At 34.5% G+C, this 20,435-nt stretch overlaps 1 protein-coding gene across 2 annotated transcripts; it reads left to right on the top strand.

Moving 5' to 3' along the window:
* The first annotated feature begins 581 nt into the window (after positions 1–581).
* Positions 582–19,069, top strand: LOC144976879 (WW domain-containing oxidoreductase-like). Of its 2 annotated transcripts, XM_078921431.1 has the most exons (10): positions 582–670; positions 4,067–4,183; positions 5,325–5,389; positions 6,540–6,597; positions 7,446–7,624; positions 8,902–9,097; positions 9,948–10,133; positions 12,052–12,310; positions 13,455–13,635; positions 14,757–19,069. In XM_078921431.1, exons 2-10 carry the CDS (start codon positions 4,080–4,082, stop codon positions 14,768–14,770), a joined length of 1,242 nt encoding a protein of 413 aa, XP_078777557.1. In that variant the 5' UTR covers positions 582–670; positions 4,067–4,079; the 3' UTR covers positions 14,771–19,069. The 2 variants fall into 2 exon arrangements, with proteins under 2 accessions (XP_078777557.1, XP_078777556.1); XM_078921430.1 differs by lacking the exon at positions 14,757–19,069 and having other exon boundaries at positions 13,455–13,899.
* The last annotated feature ends 1,366 nt before the right edge of the window (positions 19,070–20,435 follow it).

Here is a 20,435-nt window from a genome sequence, read left to right as displayed (position 1 = left end):
AGGTCATCTTGCAATATATCCCTGTCAGTCTCTTCTTTTATAATTTTGAATATCTTTGTGTCACCAGCAGTACTACTGTGAATAATGATTTCCTCTATCGCAGTAGGTACAACTGCGAATAGTGATTTCCGAGAGAGAGAGAGAGAGAGAGAGAGAGAGAGAGAGAGAGAGAGAGAGAGAGAGAGAGAGAGAGAGAGAGAGAGAGAGAGAGAGAGATGGAACCTTTATAAAATAGGATTTAACTAACTGTAAATAAAACAATAAACGGGGACGGAACTATTCTCATTAAAGTAATCTGACAAACAAGCTGATAGATTTCAAGATGTGAACGAATAATCAAGTCGGAGAGGTGGGGACGGGGAAATTTTAATGGATTGGATTGGGAAAGAAAACCAAAACAAAACACGATCTTGTCAAGTTTCAGACTTGAAGGAAAAGTTGAAAATGTTTCAATCATCCCCCTTTTCTTTCCTTCTCAAACTAACACACTCTCATTCAACTTCCAGCCATTCGACAACACGCCACTTTGAACAGAAAATACAGTGTTGTGTTCAGAGAGCAAGGCTAACTGCTCACCACGCCCACCAGTTTATATTCATTTATTGGTTACTTTGTTCTATTTACTTACTGACAATACAAGTGATAAGGGAGCACTGATCAATGTCCAAAGGTAATGAGCAACTTCGTTAGATTCCTAGTCATTTTCCCCTTTTCAATTTGATTATTTATATAATTAATCCAAAGACATACATAATAGCTCACGGAAGATTGTCTTAATATTGAAGGGAATGATAAAATAACTCAAACTAAGGAGTCTAATGAGTTCCATTTCTTGCATTTGCATCTCCTCAGATTTATTCTATTTATGATTATAATTATAAGGATAAGATTACTAGACTCTAGACCAAGATCTATTACTAAGACAAAGACAAGACTATAAGCGCAAAGTCAAAGTTTACTGTCATTCCTTAGTTATTATGATTATATTTATTGTGAACGTAGTTGTTTTGCTGTATTTATACTAGTGACATAGTCAAGAGGCAGTAGAGTGTTTAAATTAATGATATAAGTATAAGCGCAATACTTTCTATCTGTCTTGTGAATGCGGAATGTTAAATGGTGAAAGTAAAACTCCGATGATTGTTGATCTAAATGTATCCATGATGGGTGATATATTGAGTGAAATCAATTTTACCAGATTCTATCCCTTGATCCTTGGAGAAATAACTGGACACATCCTAAAAAAAAAAAAAAAAGAAGTGGGGGGGGGGGGGGTTACGGTTGGTCAGTTCATCACCATCATCATTGCCTTTTTCACCCTGGGTCAGGGTATAGGTCACAGACAAACCGTTTCCATCCTTCTCTATCTTGAGCTAATTTTTTTTTTTTTTTTATCCCATTCCATGTCTTATCACTTCTCAGTGTATCAGCTTCTTTAATTCTTCTCCATGTTCCATGAGGCCTTCCCCTTGACTTTCTGCCCTGAGGGTTCCAGTACAATACTTTCTTTGTTATAGTGGAGTCATTATTTCTAAGGATGTGTCCAATCCACCTACATCGTCTTCTTCCTATTTCCTCTCCAACTGGTTTCTGCTGTGTTCTTCTCCATACTTCTTCGTTCTTAATTCTATCAATCCATTTTATTCTGAGTAGCTTATGCATGCACCTGTTTATGAAAGTCTGTATGCTCCTTATACATGCTTGTGATGTATTCCAAGTTTCACATCCATACAGTAGGACAGACTTCACATTTGAGTTGAATAATCTTAACTTTAGTCGAAGGGAGATATCTTTAGTTCTCCAAACTCTGTTCAAAGATGTGAATGCAGCCTGTGCCTTTCCTATACGTGCTTTCACCTCTGCTTCTGTGCCCCTATCCTTGTTATTGATACTCCCAAGATAGCAGAAAGTGTCTATATCTTCAAGTTCCTGATCTTTTACTTTGATCTGCTCCCTTTGACGCGTACCTATCCTTAAGACCTTTGACTTTGCAGGGTGAATTCTTGAATCAATTGATTCCGAGAGGCTGTTTATAATTGTGGTTTTTGATTGCATCTGGTCCTGGGTATGGTACAGAAGAGCCAGATCATCCAACTGTGTCCAGGGGGTCCACTGTATCCCATTTCTTCGCCCTTTGGAGGTTTCCTTCATTAGCCAATCAATGGCAAGGATGAACAGGAATGGTTAGAGCAAGCATCCCTGCTTGACACCAGTCTTAATTTAAAAGCTGTCAGTAAGCTGCTCTTCATGTACAACCCTGCAACTTGATCCTTCAAACGTTTCCTTAATGAGGTTTACTAACTTCTTAGGGAGTCCATCATGTGCCAGAATTTTCCACAAGGTTGCTCTGTCAATACTGTCGAAAGCCTTCTCGTAATCCAGAAAGTTGACAATAAGGAGAGTTCCATTCTACAGACTGTTCCACTATGACTCGCCGAGAGGCAATCTGGTCGGTGGTTGAACGGTTTTTCCGAAAACTTGCCTGTTCATCCTGCAGTTTAGCATCTGTTGCATTCTTAATTCTGTCTAGAATAATACAGTTGAAAACCTTTCCTGTGATAGAGAGAAGAGTGATTCCTTGATAATTATTACAATTACTGAGGTCCCCTTTCTTTGGAAGCTTGACAAGCTGTCTTTCCTTCCAATCCTTTGGTAATATCCGATTTCTTTAAACCCAAAACCTTGTGACAAGTTGTTATGTAGACGTCCTTGCCTAATGTGACTCCCTGAGATCAGCTAGAGGTTGGAATCTATTACTCAATTGCAGTTTGAACTTCTCATTCTTTTCCCCATCTAGTGTATTCACCTGGAATTTTCTTCTTGTGTGTGATATGGTCCCATGTTTTTGAGTCAGAGCTTAAGCTTTGCCAATAGCAGGTGGTGGTCTGATCCAACATCTGCCCCTATCCATACTGTCACATCCTCTAATGTACGTCTGAATCTTCGGGAGATACAAAAATGATCGATATAGGTCATTTGGTAGTGGTTTAACTCATGGCTGACACAACTCCCAATGTACATGTTCAATCAACTGTGTATCAGATGTGAGGTTGACAGGAAATTTGACCTTGATCTTCCTCGGTTTCTAAGAATTTTGACATAAATTAACCACAAAAGTGAACAAGTTGCAAAATCTGAAATAACAACAAAGGCAAACAAGGAAAGGGCAATCTGAGTGCATAGCAGTGTAGCAGTATAGTTGTTTTGTTTTTTTTTCTATTTTTTTTTTGTTTTTTATTATTAAAAATAAAATAAATTTTGTTGTGGACAATTACATAGAATTGTTGCAAATAAAAATAACAATAACGAATAACTGAATAGGAACTATCAACAGGCCGTCTAAACCCACTTTATTTGAAGAGAAAGACAACATGATTGGTCAATTTAAAGTCCAATTATTAGAAAGAAAATTAAAAAGTCTTCAAAGCTCAGAGGGAACAAAAGTCAGTCAAACAGTGGTCTAATGAAAAATCTATTATTTCCAATAAAATCAGGACAAAATAATACTTATTGTGATAGTGTTAGACAAGCAACATTCCTTCTACAGTCCAAAGTAGATGTTTCAGCCGAGTCAGTCTGTGGAAGGGATAGAAGTAATGATGGATGATTCATGGATATAACTGGACTAAGCTGCATTGGGAATTTTTTGCTCATCCCACTATCATAGTTGTATCCCGAGTTCCACTGTATCATTCAGATATAAAGACATTTTCTTACTCTAATAGTACTATTGATATGATTATGTCCTTTAAGCCCAATGGGGGTCCTTATGTTTCATGTGGTAGAGCACTTGCTTCACAAACAAAGGGATTGCTGTCAGTTCTGAATGTAGTCCAGATTTTTCTGACCCCTCTGCCCACCCAACAGTGATAAGGTAGCTGAATCTCTGAGACCTGAAGGAAAGTATTTTAATGTCCTTTCCAAAGAGTTTCCAGCATTTGTTAAGGTTTGTTTAAAACTGCAGGAACCTGGATTAACTCTGGCTCCACTTACCTAATGGCTAGGACAGACTGTTTTCTTGCAGCCCTTAGCAAATGCAATAATATTTTGTCCACTTCTTTTTCAGAGTCACAAGCCAGATGGCATCCTTATCAAATGCAGCCTTGGACTCTGACAGCGATGATGAATTGCCTCCTGGATGGGAAGAAAGAGTGACAACCGAGGGAAAGGTTTATTATGCAAAGTAAGGATCTCTTAGATAATAAGATAACTTTACATGCAAATGGTGGGGCTACTGGAAGGGTATTAAAATCCACCTCCTCCAACCCCAACCATTGTTCTTTTATAATGAGACCAACAAACAAACCCTGATAAGCTGTAACACTCTTCTTAAGAATGAGACCTCATCCCATAAATGTGACAGAGTTAAAAGGAACAGAGTATCGATTCATGCAAAACTTGTAATGTTTGTAATTAGGGCTCCTTTAAAAACTTTTGTTAGGGCCACAGTTCAAATCAGAGTTTTTGTTGTGTAATAGCCATTTATTTAATTTGCTGCCCCCCCCCCCCCCTCCCCCCAACAATAAATTTAGTTTAGGAATTCCTATTCTTTTTTTTTTCTACTCATTTCACTACCCCCCATGAATTGCTCTTACACTTACTCAAGCCCTCGCCCTTTGTGGAAATTTAAAATTCAAGTTCTGATATTAAATCTTTTGCTTTTATTGGCGAGAGAAGGGATCTGCCTCAAATCTGTCCAATTTAAAAATTGTGACCACAGTTTGACTTTCTTTCATGTTTGATTCATTCTGTCGTATCTCAAACAATTGTATATATGCATTTAAAAGATGAATAATTTAGGAAACCGCATTGAATTTAATTGTTGAGAGATTGAATAACCAGTCTGTTTTTCTTTCCAAGCCATAGTTACATCAAAGGTTTGCTGTCTGCTAAAAAGAGTAGGCCACTTACATTTAACTTATTTATCAATAGCAGAACCATTTGGATTTGTTATAAACAAACATATCAAGTCAAAAGTGCACAATCTTGACTTTACATGTTTGTTTATAACAAATCCAAATGGTTTTGCTATCAATAAATAAGTTTGAGTGCTACTGGAATGTAAAGTTGAGGGATGTTTAAAAGAAATTTTTTTTCGTTGCAATTAGTATATTTATCTATTCTTAATTAAAATTTATTGTAAGCATCTCTTGTTTTTAAACTGTGTATGAAATTATCCCCCCCCCCCCCCCTATTTAGTCAGGAATTTCAAATTGTAACATCCGAATACAAATTTCAACAGACTAGTATGATTTCAGAATTTTATTTTGCCTGATGTTATAAAAGTTAATCTTGAGTTTTCTTGAAAAAATTTTTTCTGCCAGTCATGAAAATCAAAACACACAATGGAAACACCCTGTGACAGGAAAAAAGAAAATTGTGAGAGGGGGTAAGTTTTATTTTGTTTTTCACAATTTCTTTTAATGTGTTACAAGTCCAATTTGAGATTTTTAAGGGATTGCCCATGGTAAACTCCATGCTATAAATACTTTCCAATTTTACTTACTTAAATTTTTTTTTCTCACCTGATAGTAGCCTAGTAGAGGTTTGAATCCTCAAACTTACTTAAATTCATTACCTTAACACCACAGTTCCTGTAGCTATGGTCATTTCTATTGAGCAATGACTGCTATTGTTCTGCATTTGTCTCTCCACTAACTTGTTGAGTGGAAGATCTAGTTCAGTCATGCACATTTTAGTCTGGTTAACACTGGGCAAAAGGGCTCATGCATTCCTTTGCATTACTTGTGATGATTCTACTATTCGCATAGTCTATTGGACAGCTATCATCGATGCATATCTATTTGTGAAAAGACTTCCCTCTATGAGCTACATTGTCAGAGGATTGAGAAGCTGACTGTTAACATAGACCATTGGGTAAAGGGAAATAGTATGAGAGGAGAGGGGGATTGTGTGGTGGATATGCTTTATAATAATCAAAGGATAGAAAATAGAACATTTTGTCACTATAGTGATGACGATGATCTTGGCTACGCAGTCTCAAGGACACTTCCTGTGAATTGTGCAGTTGTCGGCATGTCCTCTGCTTATTGGATTCCTTTTGTTATACAAAGGATAGAAAATAGAACATTTTGTCACTATAGTGATGATGATGATCTTGGCTACGCAGTCTCAAGGACACTTCCTGTGAATTGTGCAGTTGTCGGCATGTCCTCTGCTTATTTGATTCCTTTTGTTATATTTTTCCATGTATCCCTGTCTTGTGCCAACGTTTTAAGAGCTAGCAGATTATGTTCTGCCTTTAGTTTTGATGCTGTAAAGATATAAATTCTCCTGGTGCTGATTGGAGCAGTCGATGGTATGTCTGCAGGTCGGCATTTAGTGTTGTTGGTAGAGACGGTGTTCATCCGCAGTATTTCTTCCCGGCGTTGAAGTATTCCTGTCTGTCTGGTATGTTATGGTCTCTTAGGAGAATGTGGCCAAGAAGTTTCCATCTTATTGTTTTATTCTAACACTGACAGGGCGTACCAAAATTCCATTTCATTCTATCCTATTTACAAACTTATTATTCATTTCAGAACTGCCTTATGGATGGGAGAGGAAAGTGGCTACTGATGGAACTGTCTTCTATGTTGAGTGAGTTCAAGTGTTTGTTTTTTTATTTTAAAAAAAAGTAGTTAAAAGGTCTAGTGAGTTGAAAATTACTGAATACAGAATAAGTGCTTGAAAAAACTCCCTTCCTAAATTCCAAACTCATATCTTCTTCTTCTTCTTCTTCTTCTTCTTCTTCTTCTTCTTCTTCTTCTTCTTCTTCTTCTTCTTCTTCTTCTTCTTCTTCTTCTTCTTCTTCTTCTTCTTCTTCTTCTTTTCTTTTCTTCTTCTTCTTCTTCTTCTTCTTCTTCTTCTTCTCTTCTTCTTCTTCTTCTTCTTCTTCTTCTTCTTCTTCTTCTTCTTCTTCTTCTTCTTCTTCTTCTTCTTCTTCTTCTTCTTCTTCTTCTTCTTCTTCTTCTTCTTTTCTTCTTCTTCTTCTTTTCTTCTTCTTTCTTTTCTTCTTTTCTTCTTCTTCTCTTCTTCTTCTTCTTCTTCCTTCTTCTCTCTTCTTCTTCTTCTTCTTCTTCTTCTTCTTCTTCTTCTTCTTCTTCTCTTCTTCTTCTTCTTCTTCTTCTTCTTCTTCTTCTTCTTCTTCTTCTTCTTCTTCTTCTTCTTCTTCTTCTTCTTCTTTCTTCTTCTTCTTCTTTCTTCTTCTTCTTCTTCTTCTTCTTCTTCTTCTTCTTCTTCTTCTTCTTCTTCTTCTTCTTCTTCTTCTTCTTCTTCTTCTTCTTCTTCTTCTTCTTCTTCTTCTTCTTCTTCTTCTTCTTCTTTTCTTCTTCCACTTCTTCTTCTTCTTCCTCTTCTTCTCTTCCTCCTCCTCCTCCTTCTCCTTTACCCATTTTATATAAATTCACCTTAATATTCTTTTCATGTTCCAACTATGACCTTTGAAGCCACAACAATCAAAAGACAACCTACACAGACCCAAGGCTTGCATTTGCCGAAGAACTCAAGGACTCTCCTATGGATTTCCGCCAAAAATTTGATGGATCTAGTACAGCCATGCAGGTCCTGATGGGTCGTGACCTGACAGGAAAATACTGTCTGATCACCGGAGCCAATATGGGAATTGGTAAGAATGGAATTGAAGTTTGATCATTTATATGACTTTTCCTAACTTCAATATAGTTGAATTCAATTAAGATGTGTCCCTTGAGTGCTCTCATTTGAGCTACTGGGACCAGCAAGAGGGTGAGAATTAAAACGAAGTAATTTTTTAATGAAATTGATTTATCTTGGAATTAAACCAGGGTTTATCATGTGTCAGTTTAAAAAAAAAAAGATTAGTCACTTAATTATGATTAAATTTTTGCAACACAGCAGTAACTAGTTAAGCTGACATTTAAGGGATTGGTTGTCTTTTTTAGTTAGGACACATTTTAATGTTAGTATAGGGACTGAGAATGCACGATAAACAAACAGAACCCAAAGATTATTGTCCATCTGGATAGGTCTGATAACCTAACATAATTATAGGCTTCATTTATCGTTGTTGTAATGAACAATATTTTGTGTTGGTCTTAGAGTCCATAACAATTTTGGTGAAAGACCTGCAAATTAGTACACATTGATTGATGCACATACAAAAGCACACTAGTTTGAATTATAATTGAATTGCTTACCCTATATCAGTTTTTAAAATTTGCATCCACGAAAAAAAAAGATTAATAACATCAGATAGAACAATGAATTAGTATGAGTTGAGTAATACAACATGCAAATTACATAACTTTGAATAGTAAAATGCAAATTACGTTATTTTGAATCAAGTATCCAGTATATATGCAAATTACATTGGGTTATGGAGTTTACAGCATGCAAAATCCATTGGTTTGAATGAATTATGCAACATGCCAATCACGTAAGTTTTAATTGAGGTTACAACATGCACGTTACACAAATTGAATGGCGTATACAACATGTAAATTACATTAGTTTGAATGAAGTATACCACATACACATTACATTGGTTTGGAGTATACAACATGCACATTACATTAGTTTGAATTGAGTATGAAACATGCAAATCACATTTTTTTTTATAATGGCCAAGTTCCCTGTAAATGGTCAGCAATTTTAGGGATAATGGGATATGGAGATTGGTGAAAATGAATTCTCATCATTTTTTGATACAATAATAGAGAGAGTATAAAGACAATATTTGGAAGTTTTGCTAGGTTAATTAATTTTGTTTAACCTTTTTAGGTTTATCCATTTTTTCCTGTACTAATTTGTTAAGAATGCAATAAGATTAAATATATTCAATTCATTCAAATGAGTTATTCCTTATCAAAATTCCAGCTTATCAGAATTCATCTTAATTCATCCATATATTCTCTTCCATGATAGGTTTTGAAACAGCCCGGTCTTTAGCATTACATGGAGCATATGTCATCCTTGCTTGTAGAAATATGCAGGCAGCTAATGATGCCAAAGCTCAAATCATCAAAGAACATCCCAAAGCCAATGTTGAAGTATTACATCTTGATCTGGCTTCTCTGAGCAGTGTCAAGGCCATGACAGACGAATACATTTCTAAAGGCTGGTATGGGATAATTATGTTTATTTTTCACTTACTCGCAATGCTAAATAGCTGTGGTAATCATGAACAGGCCTTCTTGGTATTAAGAAAAATTCGTTGTATTATGGTCGGTTACAGAGAACATGTATTAAGGACTTTTTAAGCACTTTTTGATTATGCTAAGGGAAAGTTTTTTTTATTTATAAAGCAATTTATTGCGACTTTTCTTTATTTATCTGCAAATTTTAAAAATTTGAAAAAGGCAGGTCTGCATGAATGAAGCCCAGGGGCAGGGTTTTATTCTTGTTATTTTACCATAAAATGGACAGAACCAATTGTGTGCTAAATTGTAGATGGGATCCTAGTCTATCACAAAGAACTTTTATCCAGAATGAAAAGATCCAGCCACTCAATTACTGCCTGGTGGGCAGAAAATATTTTATAAAATGGCTTTGATAAGGGCATACGGCTGAGGTGCTTAATCGTTAGCTTGAATCCTTAAGACCTAATTTAGATATCATCGTGAGTTCAAGACTGTACTCTACACTAAAATAATTCAATTCATGAAGGAGTAATATCCCTTTTATTTTATTTTGAGACTGAGTCACTAAATTTACATAGGAATATTGGAGTAAGCTGAATATATGTCTTTTGCTGTAATCCTCAGACATCAAAGCAAGTTATATGTGATTTGATGATTATGAATTTTATTTATATTTGAAAAGAAATCAAAGGAAAACAAACAAATAAATTTAAATTTTACAAACCCCAGAATTCACAAAACAAAAAAATCAAAAAATGAATTAACTATGAGAATATCAATTATCAATATCAATTTTTTTCAACCCCCCCCCCCCACCTTGTTATCACTCAGGCCACTTCATTTGCTAATCCTGAATGCTGGAGTATTCGGCCTTCCCTACGGCCTTAGTTGTGATGGTGTGGAGCAGATGTTTCAGGTGAACCACCTAGCCCAGTTCTACTTGACTAAACTTTTAGTCAAGGTGTTGATGAGGTCTGCACCTGCCAGGGTGGTGGTCTTATCCAGTGAATCCCATCGGTAAGACTATTGCTATGCTGGGATGCTTTTTTTACGGGTTGGGATTGGGAGTGATATTTCTGTTTGCTACTATCAATGCAATTATCATTAACAAACAAATATTTAAAAAAATTGAGGTAAAGAAATTAAACAAGGAATAACATAATTCTGTAATTAAGACAATCCAGTTTACTACTACTACTACTACTACTACTACTACTACTACTACTACTACTACTACTACTACTACTGCTACTGCTACTACTACTACTACTACTACTACTACAACTACTACCACTACTACTACTACTACTATGTAATCTTTTGGTATGACACTTGGTTTCGGATAGGAAGGTCCAGGGTTCGAGTCCCGCTCTGAGCGGTGCATAGTTGAGTCCTTGGGAAAGAACTTTACTCATATTTTCTCTCTGTACTCAGGTGTAAAATTAGTACCTGGCTGCTAGCAGCATTGTCTCTGTCTGGAAAAAAATTGTAATATTGCCTAACAAGCATTATGTCTCGTCGTACATGTTAAATTTTGTTGTTGGCTAGGAACCCCTTGTATTGTTGATATTGTTCAATATAAATGCTCTTATCTTTCACTACTACTGCTACTACTACTACTATCACGACCACAATTGTTATTATTATTAATATGATTGTTATTATTAATGTAAGCTAGAAATGCCCTGATTACGATCTGGGATAGAGATTTATCCAATGCATAACAATCTAATAATGACGAATACCACAATTTGCACTCTCACTCCAAATTGCTTGTTTATTGTTTGTTTTTAAGGGTTTTACGGTTATATCAGAGCCAGGACAAATTCTTGTCATTAGTATTTTGGTATAAATTTTCACTCTGATCTGTTGTTATCAAAAATTGGGATGCACTTTTCTGTTACAAATTCCTTTGTCCTCAAAAATAATACAAAATCTAAAATGTCTTCTCAACATTGAAAAATATGCCTATGGACAGCTTTACATATTTGTATTTTGTTGTTTGTCACCCAAGGGCCGAAACGTTGCTTCTTTTGTGTTATTCCCTTATGTATGAGTTACATTTACTCACTTTATCTTTCTCTCTATTTTTATTGGCTCATTTAGGCACCTCTAGTTTTGGGTTTCAAAAGATCTATAACTATTTCAGACCAAATTATAATTTTTTCAAAATTTTTCAAAGTCCTCTGAAAATCCTTTAAGCATCTTTTATGTTGTGGAAATGTGATCTTATCTCCATTAACACAGAGATTGTTTAGTTTATTATCAAATGTGGGTCCTGATAGCTCAGTTGGTAGAGTACTCACTTCACAAGAAAATTGACTGAGATCAATCTTGAGTGAAGTCGATATTTTTTTCAGATCCCCCCCCCCCCTCCCTGTCCTTTCTGCAGTGATTTTTGGTAGCTAGGTTTGTTAGTTTGGGCGGAATGAACTTTGATTTAGTAGGGTAGCAAGCAGTTGCTATTATCCGTTCCATGCCATGGAAACTGGGATGAACTCTGGCTCCATGGACCTAATGGCTGTGAAGGACTCCTTTTTTTTTGTCTTCAAATAAATTTGAGCTTTGAGCTTTTATACAGCGCAATATCCACTAAATGTGGTCAAAGCGCTTTACAAAGGGTCCCTGAACAGCACCAACAGGTAACATTTAGAGTGCGACATGATGTCTGTTAGGCAATATTACTTTTTTTCGGACAGAGACAACGCTGTTATCAACCAGGTATTCATTTTACACCTGAGTACGGTGAGAGATTGTGAGTAAAGAGCCTTTTCCAAGGACTCAACAATGCTTTTTAGCGAGGCTCGAACCCAAGACCTTCTGATCCGAAAGCGAGTGTCATACCACTAGACCACATAGCTGCACAAAATACCCCACTCGCCTCCTGATTCAGATATAATTACAATACTAATCCTTCAAAACAATTTCTCTTCAGATTCAGCTCCTTGACAGAGACCAGTTTGACCATGGAAGCCCTGTCCCCATCTGAACACCAGTTTAGCTCAATGAAGGCGTACAACGACCACAAACTTTGTAATATTCTCTTCTCATCGGAACTTAACATGCGTCTCAGCCCTCACGGAGTAACCTCCAATGCTGTACACCCTGGCAACATGATCAGTACGGGCATTGCTCGCCACTGGTGGTTGACTCGCCTTTTATTTACTCTAGTCAGACCTTTTACTAAATCATTGGTAAGTTGAATGTTTGTGTTTATGACCTTTTCAGGCATGCCAATATATTGTTAAGAAAATTTTGTCCGAATTGTGGAAGTTTAAGAATATTCACCAGAATGTGAAAAAGTGTAATTGTGTTTTAAAAAATGGTGTCAATTAAAAAATGGTGTCAAGTATTAGAATTGCGTGGTTTTCTCTCATTTTGATACATTTACTGAATAAGACAAGTTTTCGACTGTCAAATGGCAGGTATGCCCTCCATTATGATCTATTCCTAAGTAACAGACCTTGGAGATTTGAATATTCGTAATTTTTAGGAGATAAAAATTGTAGTAGCTACAGTTTACTTTAAAAATCAATAATTTACCCCCACAGGGATTGAATCACACTTCAAAATCCTTAAAACCATGTAGCCTGGCATCGACTTTCATTTTCAATAAGTTTCAATGACTTAGAGATGCTCATAAAGTTCTGAAATTGGAGCCAAAATTTCGTAATTCTACGAATTTTTTGTAATAGTAGGCAGGTCTGAAATAATCACAGCGGGTGGTTGGATGGGAGCATCACCCTTGAATCATATACCTATGATGTTCGCATGGGTGTACGATCCGATAGTGATGTCGTTTCTTCTTCTCTTTACTAGCCTATCCTGCTTCTTTGGTTTGTGATTGTATTTTTGACAGGGGATATTTTTTTTTTCTGTAAATCTTCTGCCTGTTTGTTCTTGGTTATTTATAACTTAGCTTATGATATCTTTAGGTTATGATTTTGATTGACATTTGTACTATTTTTGTTAGATTGCTTGTTTTTTTGTTTCAGCGGTCTCTCATATAACCTCAATTGTGTTGGAAGAGACCTAAAGCAACAAACAAAAAATAATCACATTTATTGGTAGATTTTCTTTTGTGTCATGCGCCTTGTGAAAATCGACCTTTGCATTTCACCTCTTTAAAGTGTCGAGGTCGACTGATTTTTTGGAATGTTTTTTTTCCAAGTATTTTTCTCTCTTGCTTTATCTGGCACCTTGCATACACACTTGTTCAGTTCTTTATCTTACACAGGTGCCTGCTCCTTAATTTCTTAAAAAGATAAGCTCACAACCAGTTGATTTTCATGTCATAATCATAATCACACTATACTTTTTTTGCATGATCTTCTACAGCAACAAGGGGCAGCCACAACTATTTATGCAGCCATAGCAGAAGAGCTCAATGGTGTAGGAGGCTTGTATTTCAACAACTGTTGTCGCTGTCCTCCATCACAAGTTAGTGCCAGCTCTCAGATGGCTTCCCGGCTATGGAGTCTAAGCGAGCAGTTCCTCAGGGAAAGTCTGAAAGATGGAGGTGAAAGCCCAGAAAGTCCAACAGTCAATGAATAGATGTTTTATTGTAACTTGACATTCCACATTTTACCTTTTAATGTGTTTCTCCCATCACTAAACAATTATAACAGCAGATCTAGCTATGTTTACCAAAAGAGCTGTGATAAGGAGTGTTTAAATTCTTATATGAACCTGTTACAGAACCAGATTTGTTGTCCTAGATCATCAGATATCGTGCTTTTCTTATAATTAATTCATTTGAACATGTTTTTGCCTTTACAAAAAATGTATTTTGCTTTTAGTAAATGAAAAGTTTTAAGTTAATCAAAAAGATTCAAAGTTCTAAAGAATGCTATTTATTTTGTTTTAAATTTGAGGATAACCCATTGTTGTCATAACTTTGACATGTCACTGTAAAATGAGTTATGATCAGATTAGAACTCAGGGGGTTAGTGTTGTAAACTTATTTAAGTTCAATATATGACCATACTATCACAATTGATCAAAGCATTACTAAAAAACTAAACTGGATTTAACTGAAGGGGGGGGGGGGGGGGGGGGGGGTCGTTAGCTGGGCAGACAGGTCACTTTTTGCTGTATCTTCTGTCCTATATTTTTCTTTCCCTTCAGCATTGCTTTAGTCTTTGCTCTATATTGACATTGCTCATTTCTCCCTGGTCCTGACAGGGATCCTTATCTGAAAGCTAAGCAGTTGAATGTAGTGTTCCTTTTTTTATTTTTAGAAATGATTTTTTCCCCCCTGGTAAATCATCTTTTTGTAGTATAATAGTTTTTAGCTTTGAATATATGGTACTTTGTAAACATTTCAATGTATCCTTCATTACAGGATCTTTTACTTGTGCTTGGATGGGACTTTTAGGTAATGCCTAAATGGGTGCATTGATAGATTGCTCATTGAATTTCCTGTTCCCTATTTGAACCAGTCTTACTTTATCTTTGGTACTTTGACTTCAGATCTACAATTTTTCCCCTGTTGTTTTCCTTTTTGCGGGCACTGAAATAACCTAAAAGTGCTGAATGCGCTGTAAAGTCCCTAAAATCAAAAACAAATCAGATTAAAAGATAAAAAACTTATTCCATATTTCTATGTGAAAAAAGCAACATGTCTTTTGTTTTGCACAGATTCACATGTGTAGAGGTTCGGTCTTGGGTCCACATCATGACAGATTTTCCCCCAGCGGCCCAGTTTGTGCTTAGACGCTATGATAATATGTCCTTAGGAAGGCATTTCTCATGTATTCCTCATCCTTATCAGAGATGGGCGTTTAATTCATAGGTTCTTCCCAGTGGAAAGCAACATTGTCTAAATCCGGTAATTTTCCTAGCACCAAACAGGCTGCATGTATTATCTAATATATTAAATGTTTGCTTTTTCTTCGTTAGGAAATTAAAAATATTAAAGTGCGTAGAGCATGGTTTTTACTGCAGATAAACACAATAAAATGTTGTCTATTTTCTGTTCTTTTCTTTTCTTTTTGTAGCTTTAATGGGGTCCTGATGGCTCAGTTGATAGAACACTCACTTCACACGCAAAGGGACAGAGATCGATTCCAAGTGCAGTCGAGATTTTTATCTGACCCTGCTGTCCACCCAGCAGTGATTGGGTAGCTGGGTCTGTCAGTTCTGGCAAAAAGTACTTTGTGATAGACCAAAGGGTAGCAAGCAATTGCTTGTGTCCATGTCATGCTATAGAAAGTGGGATAAACTCCGGCTCGATGGGCCTAATGGCTCTGAAGGACTACTTTTTTTTGGTGAAAAGAGAAAGAAGTAGGATTAGAGTAAAAATAAACCCTGCCTGTAAAAGATTAGATAAAATGATGGAATTCAGATTATTTTTTTCTCTTTTTTTTGTATTTCAATTTAAGCTTCCACCATGTATAAGCCATGTGATCATATTAATTAAGCCTTAAAGTGTCAATATAGAATTTATAAAATTGTTTAATGTAAGCAAATTGCAGTCATATTTCAACAATGCACTGATTTTCAAAATTGTATAGATTTTCATGTACAAATTATTAAAAAACCTCCCCAAAACTGACCTCATCTCATTGATTCAAATTGTTGAAACATCCGGATTGAAAAGGTCTGGATTGGAAAGATGTAATTGACCGGATGCTTTGTTTATCCGTTCTATTTGGTGTTTTGATTGGCCTTGATATGACTTTCAAGTGTCGTTAAGCTATTAAAAGTAAACAACTTGAGTATGATATTTTCATATCAAGTATTAGAGCAATGGGCAACTGCCTTTAACTCTTTTGAGTTCATATGCATGGAAAATCGAACAAATCTGTTCGATTTTCACTGAGCGTGAACTCGAGAGAGTTAATAGCTTCATATCATAGATATGATTTGATAATATTTAGCATTGTTTTGTCAACATTTAACATGCATGGTTTCATCATTTTAAAAATATTACTTTGTTTTGTATACTACGGACAATGTCTCTCTGGGTGGGGTTCCTGACCTCCCATAGTGGGCAGGGAGGTACTTATTGTCTCTTCTATCCACCTATATCTGTTTTCCATTGGCTTTCTGTCTTTGTCTTGGAATGAAATTGCTTGGTTTTGTCCTGGCCCTGGTTGGGTGTCCTGGCTGAGGGGGAAACAGTCAAATGTATAGTTAGTTTTGGGAGATGATATTATTTTCCTTGTAAATCATCTTTCTGTTATGAACTGTATTATGTTTGTTTACGTGTTATATATAATTTGTAAACATTTGAGTGTATTACTCTTAGTGGAGACCTGTGCTTGTGTCTGGATGAGACTTTTAGTTGATCTCAAACCTACACTGATATTGTGCTCTTGGAATCTACATGTTTCCAATTTGAATCAATTCCCCTTTGTCTTACCTTTTCTTTGGTGCATTACTTGTTATTCTTGAACTTTTTACTATCCCATTTTCTTCCTTTTTACAGGCGCTGATATGACATTAATGTGTTGCAAGAACCCTCAAAAACAAACAAAACAATAAAGTCAGATTATAAGGTCATCATTAATTATGTAATTTATGTAAAAGCATCTGTTAAATCAAAATTCATGTTTTACATTACATTGCCCGTTGCACTGATTAGAAAGTAGATTTTAAAAAAAATATTTAAAAAATTTGCATGTTTTTAAGTAATAGCAAATAGATGTTGAAAATAGTTTGAGTTGAATAATTGAACATTATTATATTATTATTCATTTATTTAAAATATTTGTTTTTCCTTTAATAATAATCTGTTGCACTAAAAATTAAAGAATTCTCTCCGCATATATGAAAATACAGTCCCTGATATTAATTTTTGTTTTGTTTAATTTGATAGATATTTGACATTGTCATTGGGGAAGCACACTGCCATGAAAACAGTAGAAATGTTTTTATGTAATGAGAACCTCATTATATAAGGAGAAGGTTATTTTTATAATTTATTAAGACATTTATCAGACTTCCAACAGAATTTTATATTGCAAGAGTAACGGAAATGTTTGAATCCTGGATGGGTTTTTTTTTGACCTCTCATAGTGGGCAGGGAGGTCACTTGCTGTGTCTTCTATCACTCTCTATAACCTAATGTGTTGCAAGTGCCGTAAAACCCTTAAAAACAAACAAAACCGTACATTTGAGTGGTGAGTGATTCTTTACTCCAAGGGCAGTGAGTGGTTCCTTGGAAAGAGAAATAATGCATTCTATGAAATAGGGACAGTCATTCTGAAGTAGCCACACAATGGGTTTATGGTCGGCTAGTTTCTTTTTATATTCCAGTTTTTCCTTGTTTTATCTGAGGTCTAGAATTTCTTTCACTATCTAATTTTCTTCCTATTTACAGGCGCTGAAATGACCCTTAAAAATATAAAAACAAACATATCTGAGGTCTGCTGTAAATGCTGCCTACCAATGTGATTAATTTTGCTGTGACTGTGATATATTGCAATGTGTTTTTGGATATTGACATTTGTTGTTGTAAAAGTTGAACTATAGAAAGATTATTTTGACTTTGAATTGAAGGTATTTATGACGGATTATATTTCAAATGTTTTTTATTGATAATGGGTGCAAGAATGCCGGCTACAGCCGGCCTGCCGGCCGATTGGATTACCGAAAAAAACGTTGCCGGCTTTTTGCGATTTGGATTTGATTGATTTTTTTTTTTTTAATTGTGCAACTTGTGACAAGAAACTTAACAAATTACTGCATTACAACCTTTGGATTAACATACAACAATTGTGGACTACTATTATGAAGACTAGATGAATCTTGCAGGCTTTTTCAGATTATATGTCTGGTCATAAGTCGACTTGCAGGCTTTTTGAGGTCCAGTTGCTTGCACCCATGTTGATAATTAAAAAAAAATTATGGCCACTTGAACAAAATGTACAGTCAAACTAACGTGTGGGACATTCTTGTATAGAACAATCATTGAAATTTAATTACTAATTCCCATAGTGAGAAGGGAGGTACTTGTTCTATCTTCTATCCCCCTGTATCTGTTTTCCAATTGCTTTTTGTCTTTGTCTTGGAATGAGATTACTTAGTTTTGTACTGACCCTGGCCAGAGTTCTTTATCTGGGAAGGAAGCACTCGAATGTATAGTTATACTTTTAGGAGATGATATTTTTTCATTGTAAATCATTTCTCTGTTATGTACTGTTATTTTTTATTTTAACATATGATTTGTAAATTTTTGAGTGTATTCCTCTTAGTGGGGTCTTGTGCTGGTGTCTGGGTGAGACATTTAGGTGATCTCAAACTAAGTATACTGATCGTGTGCTCTTGGAATCTACATCTGATTCCCTATTTGAACCATTCCCCTTTGTCTCACTTTTTCTTCAAGTCCTTTTGATTGTACATCTAGAATATTTTTAATGTCCAATTTTCTTCCTTTTTCCTGGCGCTGATATGACCAAAATGTGTTGCATGCGCCGTAAAACCCTTAAAAACAAACAACAATACCCTAGCTGAGAGGAAAACAGTCAAATGTATAGTTAGTTTTGTGAGATGATATTTTTTTCCTTGTAAATCATCTCTCTGTTATGTGGTCCATATCTTTTGATTGTTCTATTATCTTCTCTTTATTTTAACGTCCCAAATATTTTAATGTTATGTCATAAAACCCCTAAAAACATTTCGAAGTCAAACAGTCTCCAGGGACTATGTGACTATGAAAAAATACTTCTACTAAAGCTGTGTTGAAATACAAAGCGCAAATAATTGTTTATTTTGACAACATTTTTGCAGGGGTTTAACTCGTGTTTTTTGTTATTTGTTATTTATTCAGGATGCAGCCGGGTGAACGTTTTATTGAATTTGTAAAATTTGACCAGTACAGTGTAATATGCTCAATTTTGTAATGTAATGTAAGCTTGTTATTATGTACAATTTTATATAGTTTCAAAAGCTAATGTTTTTGTAATATGCTTTAAATATTTTCACTAATAAAAACTCTTCTAATATGATAGCAAAGTCACGATTTTGAAGGATGAAATTTCAATATTAAATCAATAATATTTTTAAGTATTCAAAATGAAATTTTGATCTTTATAGCATGATTGTTCACTGTTTTTTGTTTTGTTTTTGTTTTGTTTGTCTTCTTTTCATGAATTGACATTGGTGTGACAAATATGGTAATTATGATTCATTTTTTAAATTAAAAAAATGATGGTTAAGGATATTCTCTATTTTCTATTCGAAATCAGGTAGTGTATGGTATTCATGATGCAGTGTAAAATTCTTCCCTACACATAGCATGATGTTATAATATTCAACAGATTTAAGGTCTTTGGACTTCCAAAAGAAAAATCTCTACCATTTAATTAATAGGTACCGATTACAACAATGCTGTCTTTATTGTTATTATTATTATTATTATTATTATTATTATTATTATTATTATTATTATTATTATTATTATTATTATATATTATTATTATTATTATTATTTTTATTATTATTATTATTATTATTATTATTATTATATTATTTATTATATTATTATTATTATTATTATTATTATTATTACTATTATTATTATATTATTATTATTATTATTATTATTATTATTATTATTATTATTATTATTATTATTATTATTATTATTATTATTATTATTATTATTATTATTATTATTATTATTATTATTATATTATTATTAATTATATTTATTAATTATAATTTTATGTGATGATGATTATTTTTATGATGATGATTATTAATTATTATTATTATTATTATTATTATTATTTATTATTATTATTATTATTATTATTATTTTTATTATTTATGTTTATTATTTTATTATTATTATTATTGTTATTATTATTATTATTATTATTATTATTATTATTATTATTATTATTTTTTATTATTATTATGTATTATTATTAATATTATTATTACTGGGTGGGGATCCTGACCTCCCATAGCAGGCAGGGAGGTACATACTGTGTCTTCTATCCCCTTATATCTTTTTTCCAACATGCTTTTTGTCTTTCTCTCGGAATGAGATTACTTGATTTTGTCCTGGCACTGGCCGGAGTCCTAGCTGGGAGGGAAACAGTCAAATGCATAGTTATTGTTTAGGGAGATGATATTTTTTTTCCTTGTAAATCATCTCTCTGTTATGTATTATTATTTTTATTTTGAATGTATAATGTAAGCATTTGAGTGTGTTCCTCTCTGTTGGATTTTGTGCTTGTGTCTGGATGAGACTTGTAGGTGATTTCAAACTAAGTACATTGGTGGTATGCTCTTGGAATCTACATCTGATCCCTATTTGTTCTCAGTTCCCCTTTTTCTTACTTTTTCTTTGGTGCTTTAATTGTA

This window comes from Berghia stephanieae, chromosome 7, assembly GCF_034508935.2.
Source record: "Berghia stephanieae isolate SIO BIC M18660-M18661 chromosome 7, UCSD_Bste_1.3, whole genome shotgun sequence".
NCBI lineage: Eukaryota > Metazoa > Mollusca > Gastropoda > Nudibranchia > Aeolidiidae > Berghia > Berghia stephanieae.
Note: the sequence above shows the minus strand (reverse complement) of the source record. Positions and strands in the feature narration are given on the sequence as shown.

Coding starts and splice junctions, on each gene's coding strand:
- LOC144976879 (XM_078921430.1), top strand. CDS start 4,080: ATGGCATCCTTATCAAATGCAGCCTTGGACTCTGACAGCGATGATGAA. Junction 7,625..8,901: donor CGGAGCCAATATGGGAATTG/GTAAGAATGGAA, acceptor CTTCCATGATAG/GTTTTGAAACAGCCCGGTCT. Junction 9,098..9,947: donor GAATACATTTCTAAAGGCTG/GTATGGGATAAT, acceptor GTTATCACTCAG/GCCACTTCATTTGCTAATCC.